This window comes from Perna viridis, chromosome 14, assembly GCF_037379345.1.
Source record: "Perna viridis isolate PV_CMFRI_1.1 ecotype Kerala chromosome 14, ASM3737934v1, whole genome shotgun sequence".
Taxonomy (NCBI): domain Eukaryota; kingdom Metazoa; phylum Mollusca; class Bivalvia; order Mytilida; family Mytilidae; genus Perna; species Perna viridis.
This window is the reverse complement of record NC_142458.1, coordinates 32,500,314-32,510,079: the sequence shown is the minus strand read 5'-3', so window position 1 is coordinate 32,510,079 and position 9,766 is coordinate 32,500,314. Positions and strand designations below refer to the sequence as shown.

At 35.6% G+C, this 9,766-nt stretch overlaps 1 protein-coding gene across 1 annotated transcript; it reads left to right on the top strand.

The window, feature by feature from the left end:
* Positions 1-1,325: 1,325 nt before the first annotated feature.
* On the top strand, positions 1,326-2,880 carry LOC148599023 (neuronal acetylcholine receptor subunit beta-3-like). Its single transcript, XM_088560276.1, has one exon. It carries the CDS (start codon positions 1,588-1,590, stop codon positions 2,878-2,880), a length of 1,293 nt encoding a protein of 430 aa, XP_088416402.1. The 5' UTR covers positions 1,326-1,587.
* The last annotated feature ends 6,886 nt before the right edge of the window (positions 2,881-9,766 follow it).

The window sequence follows — 9,766 nt, the reverse complement described above, 5'->3', positions numbered from 1 at the left end:
AGCAGTCTGTGTCGCTCAAATTACCACAGTGCATCCTTTGTATTTCGTAGCTACATAATTTGTTCACAAGTTGGCAGCAGTTTATTGGATCAATTCTTTTTATGGTCCGAGCTGCCGCCATGCGATATATAGTGTAAAGAAGCTGTTTGATATGTTCTATAAAATAATTGATATTTTCAATGCAATTTGTACCAAAAGAAAACCAAATTAATTCGAGAAATAAAATTTACAAGTGTCATTATCAAAGTTTGGACCCTTATTTTTATCAGAAAGAACATCAATTATAACGTTGCAGCATAGAAGCTCACTGTTCACTCCTTGTGGTTGCAGTAAATGGAAAGTCCTTGACGTGGGTCGAAATAACACGGATCAATTCAACCTGAACCCGCTTAAATTTTAATGTTATTTGACTATTTTTACGCTTTAATTTATAATTAAGTATCTGTTTATCAAAGAATCATGCTGGTATTAATGGGAATAATAGGATAATGAATTGAAAAGAGTGAATAACCAAATCATCATCACGAGTATTGAGGAACGCATAGATTTAACGAGTGTGTGGAACTTGTTCCGCGCACGAGTTAAATCCTCAAGCGTTCTTGGTGCAAGTGATCTTATTTTGGTTATTTACGATAACCAATTAATTATACTATTTATTTTTTAGATTTTTTTACATAATTTATCGATATTTTTAATATGAATTTTAAATTCTGTGATTGGTATCAAAGATGTGACGTTTTGGCGGGAGAGAGTCCGAGAGTATAATCATACGTACCTAATTTATTTAACAGTGTGAATAATCGAAATTTATTACACTGGGAACATTGAATAAAACTCTGCTATCAATATAATATTGCTATATATTGAATCTTACTGCTCACCGTCCTTGAACGGTGAGCTATAATTACAGCATTTCAGGATAGCATACATGTATGTATATGAGGCTTTAAAATCTGCACGTGTGTAAAATAAAATTAGTTGTGTTAGAAAATACGTCTGTTGATTTACATGTTTATAATGCTGTTTGCAATTGAAAAAATATATACTCTGCAATAAGGAATGGCTGCTGTACATTTATTTTGCCTGATACTAAAACGAAAATTAAACGCCAATCTGTTGACCGGTCCATAAAGATAATATCAATATATTTCATCGTAACATGTGAAAAGCCGTGAAGCCGTGATATTTAATCAAAACAAATAGGATCTGGTAATTAAACTGGGTTTAAACTTCTTTAAATGGATTTAATTCAAAATATTTTTATTTCTTTTAGGAATTGAAATCATCACATTGTGTGAATATATTATTTGATTGAGCAGTTTTGTTGTAGATAAATACAAATTTGGTTGGTATCTGGCGACTCTTAAAGCCATTACGGACTCGTTAGACCAAAGTATTGAATGTCTGAACATTTCGAAGAAGAAATAACTCTTTTAGGAAAATGTGAAAGAATCTATGGAATAATAGTTAATAGCCTTAAACATTAGTCTATGACAAAGTCATTTGATAGTACATACAATACGTCACCTCATACCAACTGTAGATAAATCAAAACCAAGGGAAGGAATCAAGAGAAAATAACCAACAATGAAGATATGGCTTGTCGTGGCAATTGTTGTGGCTATCGATATATCTTTAGTAACACCACAGACCGCAACAGATATGAAAAATCTATTGACACAACTGTTCACTACACAGAGCTACAACTTTGACGTCCGTCCACAAACCGACCAGTCAACAGCCACTGATATTTTTCTGGACTTTTTCCTGTTCGGTATTACAGGATTTGATCCCGTAGAGCAGAAGTTAACGACAACAGCCTACCTTGAAATTATCTGGACTGACGAAATGTTGACCTGGACACCGTCTTCTTACGGTGGTATTGAGGAAATAAAGATACCACAGAGTAACATCTGGCTTCCGGATATTGCGCTCCATAACGGATTTCAGGATTTATCTGGGTTGGGATCCAAGTTTATTAAAGTCAAAGTTTTTTCCGACGGAACGGTCATATGGACTCCATTCCATGTCTTCGAATCCACCTGTAAACTTGATTCGACGTATTATCCGTTCGAAAAACAAGTGTGCAGTATTGATTTTATTGCTTGGACTTCGGACAATGACGACTTGCATCTCGTCCTCGGAAACGAAGGCATTGTTTTGGAGGGGGAGAGTAGCAATGGTCAATGGAAACTTGTCGACTCTGTGTCCTATTCCTTCTCAGATTCTGGTGAATCGAAAGTTCGGTTCATGTTGATGATTCAGCGTAAACCGCTATTTTTCATCATTAACATAATTTTCCCCATTGTATTACTATCATTCTTAAATATCTTCACATTCCAGATTCCAACTGATATTGGAGAAAGACTTGGATACACAGTAACTGTTTGGTTATCATTTGCTGTTTTCCTTACAATCATAAGCGCTTCCCTTCCACAAAGCTCTGACACACTGCCTATTCTGTCTGTCTATATTATTGTTCAGATATTTATAGGAACCATTGGCGTTCTTATGTCGACTTGGGAAGCTAGAGTAGTACAATATGGCGACGACATACCAGTTAATCGATTATTAAAAAAACTCTCTGAATGGAAGAAAAAGATTGACAATTGTCATTGTTGTAAAAAAAGAAACACAGTTGCGTTAGTTAAAGCTAAAAATGATATTGAGAATGATAATGATTGTAACAAGAACACTCATGACTCGGTGAAGGATAAAACGCAAGATATAACTTGGAAAGAAGGAGTTACGGCCCTTGACTTCTTTAGTTTCTGGACTTTTCTGACAATATTGATTGTGTCGACGATTGTATTATTTTTGGTGTCAACAATAGGAGGGATGTACTCCGTCACCGAGGCCGATTTAAAACTGGAAATTTAGTGAAAGGGCTATAAATATCCTACAGTTCTTCCTGCCGACATAAAAAATGAATTACACGAACTAAACAATGTTTGCTTGGAAAATTTTTGTACAATGTGCCTTTAAATGGTATAGCATAAAAAGGAGAGAAAAACAAACAGTGATTTATTTTGTCAGATAAAGGTCAATGACATCCATATTCAAGGCAAAAAAAATTTCAATTCTTTGTAAAGATTTCGTATAAGTAGGAACGGTAACGAGTATCAGATTACCGAGTGATCGAGTACAATTAAAGTACTATAATACGTATTTTTATTATTTTAAACATATTTATATTAAAAAAATAAGTGCACTCATGCTTTTCTTACTTATTAGGTTTGCATCATGGAGTGGTTATTGATGTACTTTTCTTTTTTCAAAAGAATATTTCCCTGTAAAATTGTTCCTTACTTTATCTTCCCTGTATCAATTTGATCCAATGGAGCAGTGTGGATAGAGTCGCCACATTCTGAGACGTATGTATAAAAACGTCTCAAAATGTGACGACTATTCGCTACACTGCTTCATTGGATCAAATAACGTAAGCGTAAGGGTCTGAAAAATTCCCAACGGTGTAGGAACTGTCAAATTTGCGAAGCAAATTATTGGTCGTTCCCTCTGCGGGACTCGAAGTCGTACCACCGTGATATCTATGGCAACACCGCCTGCACAAAGGAAAGGTAGCAGTCGTATTGTCAGAAGAGAAATCGAAATACGCATTCGATCAATTAGCGGTTGCATGTATTGAAAATGGTGCACATCTTATACGTAAATATGATGTACGTTTTTGCAAGTGGTTGCGATTAGTATCATCAAAGTACTTCGGAGCGGATTTCTCCAACAATAATTGTATTCCTGCAGGTATATCTACATATGATCCCAAACACCCCTTTGAGCGGTTAAGAAGGGGTCCTAAAGGACCAACAATTTGATTTCTATTGGGCAAAGGGGTTAGGATCAAATTTTATCCTAGCCCCGACCCCCCCCCCCAAACACGCACGCACACACACACAGACATAAAAATTCAAATGATGCTCTCTTATGAGGTTTTAACTAAGTTGGATAACATGTATTTTCCTTTTAAGTCATCTGATAGTAATTCTATCTCTTCATGTACTTCTTCTTACAAAGCCAAACCTTCCTTAAAAACTTTATCAAAATTCGTTGTGTAGTGGACTGATTGATTGATTGAAACATCTTATGGCAGATATTTCATTCACTTCAGGATAATCAAACAGACCCTTTGTATTACAAGGGTAGTTCAACACGTTTAGCCGAATTTTGCAATAGCCCGAAGGCACATGTAGGAGTACCACCCAACACATTATTCTGACACCAAGCCAACCAGTAGCCACTCTTTCTCCTTGAATATCGCATGTTTGGCAGAGAAGTTTAGTGCGACTTGACCAGGGATCAAACCCAAGACCTCCCGCATTCGAAATTAGCGCGCCACCCTGAGATCACCGAGGCATTCCAGTAGGAGTTTCAGGTACAAAAATGTGCACAGACAAACGGATGAAAAGACAGACAAGGTTGATTCCTATAAACCCCAAAACTTTGCGTGCGGGTTTATGATAAAACAGTTTTAACCATTATAAAAATAATTTAAGTTAAATTACATAATCAAGAGGAATTACCATTTGGTTTTTCACAACCACCAACTTCTTTTGCAGGCTTCCTTAATTAAAATTAAAGCATATCTACATGATGCATACACTTTCTGAAAAAATATTAAAATCAATTGAGAGGCTAAGAAGTTGTATGAAGGCATATTCATGTAGACAGACGAACGGACAACAAAATGAAAGGGTGGTTTAAAGGGAAGTACGGACGATTCATATATGACCCCCTAAAAATTGTTTGTGAAGTCAGAACCAGATCTCAAATGTACGGTACGGTTCCATTACAGAAAATTAAAGTACATGTACAAAACAATGAGTCAGACCAGAGGATAAACCCGGTCAGGGAAGAAACTTAACCACCTCTAAAATAAAAATGTTTATATGCCTTATTTGAAGAAAGAAAATAACACAAATGTCTAAAATTAAACACAAACAGTTGTATAAGAGTAATCAAGGGAACCAAGGTTATAGCGGTAATCAGAAGAATGCAATCCAGGGACAAAGACCAGACATGGAAAACAGACATACACAACAAAGAACATAAAGTAACTAAAATCATACATACAAAGTAACAAAAGCAAATGAGCAACTCGGACGCCACTAAAAACTGGGAGCATGGACCAGGTGCACCGGTAGAGTAAGCGTCCTCTGCCTTTCTAGAAACACCCGGCGAGTTGCTCATGAAAGTCAAGTCCAGGGTAGACAAACAAGGAAAGGAAAACTATGAACCATTGAATAAATCAGTTTTCATGGTGCAGATGGATACACCATAACGATCCACGAGTTCATGATGACGACCATAAAAGTTCTGTAGTGATGACTTCAATCTTGTAGCAACATACCCCTGTTCCAGAAGCCTATTAGTTTGAGTTCTAGCGCGATACAAAAAGTCTGCGTAGTTTCGGCAAGCTCTGGTATGACGTATGAGTTGTGATATGAACACTCCATATGCAGGTGCTGAAGAGATGTTGCCACAGATGAAAGGAATGTTGACAATTCTGAATGAAAAGTTATCACGTTTGTCATAAAGTTTGGTCAGTAGTTTTCCTTTACCATCGATTTCTAAGTGTAGGTCAAGATATGAGGCTGACCTTACAGTGTCTGTAGTATCCTTTATCTCAAGTTCTTTGAGGTAGATGAGATGTATCAAATCCCCGAAATTAGGATTATTTAAAGATAATACGTCATCTATATAGCGGAAACTGAGATTAAAGGATCTAGCCAAACGATATTCTTTCTTTCGGATCAAATCAGCTATAGTCAGCCTCGTAAGAGTAAAGGAATAGGTCAGCAAGTAGAGGACCACAATTTGTTCCCATTGGAATGCCGACTGTTTGTTGAAAAACACGTCCACCACACTGGACAAATATGTTGTCGATTAAAATTTCCAGCATATTGTAAACATCTTCCTCTGTATATATGGAAGATGATTTAGAATTATTTCTTACTAAGTATGAGGAATCTCTACCAAGAAATATATATTTGTATCTAGGTGTACCATCTTTTTTGGAAAAACAACGATGGATAATGTTTTTAAGTCGGGATTTTAACTGAGTATGGGGAATAGAAGTATACAGTGTTGACAAATCATAGGTTTCAATGTTATTATATTCAGATAATAGTCTTGAACTGATATAACTAATCCATTGATATTTTATAACAATTAAATAATAAATTCACTACTTTAAATACAACAACAGATCAAGCTTTTTAAGTTGCATAATGAAATAATCCCACAATTCCTGCCGAGATTTAAAAACGAGCTACAGTCTTTAATTTCTATGGATTTTCAAAAATACAATGACGTTGCGTACGTTCTTGGTGTCACATTCGATTGAGCCGGGGCTGGTTATGAAAACCGAAATATTGCTATTAGAATGTGGAGTTATCAAAGGCAATATAGATATTAAAATGTTAAAAAATGGTTGTTGTTTTAGGATTACAATCATAAATCTTTGAAAGATGCCGTTGATTGACGAGGGAAAGCATTACAAGAACGTCCATTGTCATATGTGGACGGGTAACATTTAGAAATGCTTGCTTCCTATTTCACCAAAATATCTAAGTTGTTTCTTGGCGTATTTTGATAAAAAAAAACACCCTTTTTTTTGGAAAGAGCAGTTTGTGCTGCAGACGATGTCATATTTTTCATAACAAGATCAAAGCGTATTACAATATCACAAATATATCCCCTTTGATGCGGACATTGTAAAAATGGAAAGAAAACGATTCGAAGACAAAATGTTAGACATTTTTTAAAGTTATTCGAACAGCTGTTTTTTAATCGGGATTTTGTTTGTTTGTGTGTTGGGGTTTAACGACCGAGCAGCAATATTTCAGCTATATTCAGGCGATGAACATTAAGGGGATGATAAAATGAACATGAAATGACGATGAAATGAAAAATGGGATGGGACACAAGGATAATGGAGTCGACAAATTTTGATTGCCACACGAAATTGGGAGAGGTGGGTAGGGTCGGACAATTTAACCTCCTGTGGCGGAGCCCTGTGGTTCCTACTCCGGGAGAATACCACAGTAGGGTTCTTTAACGTGCGAGGAACGTGGCATCTTTCCCAACACGGTGCACCACTATGGTTTGCGGTCAGGGTTTCCGTATTATAGCTGACAACCCCAGCATGTAACACGCCAGGGGTACCCCATTTCACCACCTGGGGCGCACAACCCAGTTGCTCTGTGGGCAGAGCGCCCTAGCCCTTGGCTAGGGTTCTGAGCACTATTTAGTCGCCTTTTAGGACAAGCTTAACGCAGCTGCAAGCCTATTCTTTTGACACCCGGACCTGCACGTGTCCGGGACTTTTATTAATTATACTGACAATTTATTACATAACCCCAATGAAATTATATATAAAATGTTCAAGAAGTCTTTTTGTTAAAAGCCTTTTTGTCCGAATTTCAATCATGTCACAAATCTTATTTTTTTTCGACGTTGGCCATTAGCTACTTTCTTGCTTATGGTTGTACAAATATAACAAAGAATAGTATTTTTACCAAAGTATATTCACGCTTAAAGGACTGTATAAATATTCAGAATATCATGTTTATTCTACATTTTATTTATTCATGCGAAATTCGAACAAATTCTTCAAAAAGGCAAATGGTGTTAAGTCGATTTATATCTATAATCGTCTAAATAATAGTCAACAATCACTCTTACGGGGTGATGTATCGTTAAAAACGATGCGAAACATAACAATAAATTAAATAAACGTCTAAATATGTTTAACATCACCAGAAGATGGTAAAATGTAAATTGAATATTTCGGATAACTGATATCCTTCCTCAGCATAAAACTCATAAAACTATATGAGCATAAAACTCACAAAACTTAACGAGCATAAAACTCACAAAGTTCAAGATCAAAACAGATTCAGAAGCTGAATTGCGTACGCTGTGGGTAATTGTACCTTTATCAAAGGCTCACATAAGCAACCGTGTCTAACAAAAATGTCACAAAATGTACAAATTTTAGATGTTGTTACATTTTGGTTAGAGACAGACAAAATGCTACACTTAGATACATGTTCAACAAAGTATCATTATTTTTAGAATATACTATCTGCAGCATATATGCATGTAAAATTCAAAATTTCAGAGTTATTAGTTCACTTAAAGCTAATGAAAAAAGCTTTTGAAAAAGACTGGGTAGCACGCAACGTGTAGAAAACGTCGGGAAAAAGACAACGTGACATCACAACATACGTGCGAATTTATCTACTATTAGACAATAAAACTCATTATTTTTTATTCTGGTGTGGCCTTTTTGACCCCTTATAACTCGGAAACTGTAAGAGATATCCGAAATCTGATTGAAAAATGCAGGTAGGATTGTTAATGAGAAATCCAATAAAGAATCCAATGAGATAAAAAGTTTCGAAATCGGACAAAATAAAATGTTTTTAGGCGTTGCCCAACGTTGACCCCCTATAACTTGAAAACGGTCCAAAACACATAAAATCTGCTGTGCATTTGTTTAGCAGAATTAAATAAAGATCACATTAATAATAGAATATTTGAAATAAAAAAAACCCCAATCTACATGGGTTTTAATAAAATACATATTTTACCCTTTTTGGTCCCTTTTTCTAAAGCGGCAGGGGCAACAAAGTCCAAATTAAATAGGAATCTTCTATGTTGGCAAAATCATATCAACATTTCAAAACAATTCGTCAACCACAACTAAAGTTTTCGCACGGAAACGAAGTGGCTCCAGACCACGACGACGCGTACGACGACTGCGCCATAACATTATACGACCGCAAGTTTTTTTTCGTCGTATAATAAAAACGGGAGATTTCGCTCTCATATTTTCTCAAAGAGGGAGATTTGCCAAGGTTTTGTTTTCTCGTAATGTTTAGCAATCTTCTATGTTTAGCAACAGACCTTATAAAATCCCGAAACGAGTGCATATATTCAGAAATATCAACATACATCCACATTAGAGATATAAAACCAAACAGGAAAGATTCACTTTATACGCTTGTACAATATGATTACCGGGAAAGGGGGGGCTGGGTGCTACTGACATTTTTGCTGATAGATTTGTTGGCTTTCTGTTTTAGTGAGGGTGTTTTACTTTTTTTTGCAATTTGTTTACCTAATTCCTAACATTTTTCTCATAGGATAAAATGTCCTTCAAATCATTTTAAATGGTTGATGCCAAACTATTTACCATATCAAGATGTAATCTGTTCATTTCAATTGACCAAAATGTACGAAAAATTAATATCGAATCGGACAACTAAATAATAAAACATGTCGTGTGTGTTATTTTATGTAAAACATTAATTATGCACACTTCTTTGTACATGTACCAATTATAGAACGGAGTACGTCGCAATACAAAAAAGGCGTCAAATTTTGCCGATTTCGCTACGTAAATATCATATCATTGCTTCGATTAATCTGACAGTGAACAGTGTTTTGTTTTGTTTTAAATTTCTAGATTTAAATCAATTTGGTAATATGCTTTAAAATATTACCAAATTTTATAAACATTTATATAAATTTTATAGAAATTTATAAAAATAGAAATGGAACTTACGTCAATAGATATGAACAATTCACCAAAGTTTCATTTAAGTTGGTGAAAGTGTTTTTGAGTTATTGTCCGAAAACATTAGAAAAATAAGGCAGATCAAACGACCAGCACAAAGAACCTGTTTTGGCCTCATCACATTTCCTCATGATTTCAGGGCTTCTGTGTCCCGGGACCTACACACAC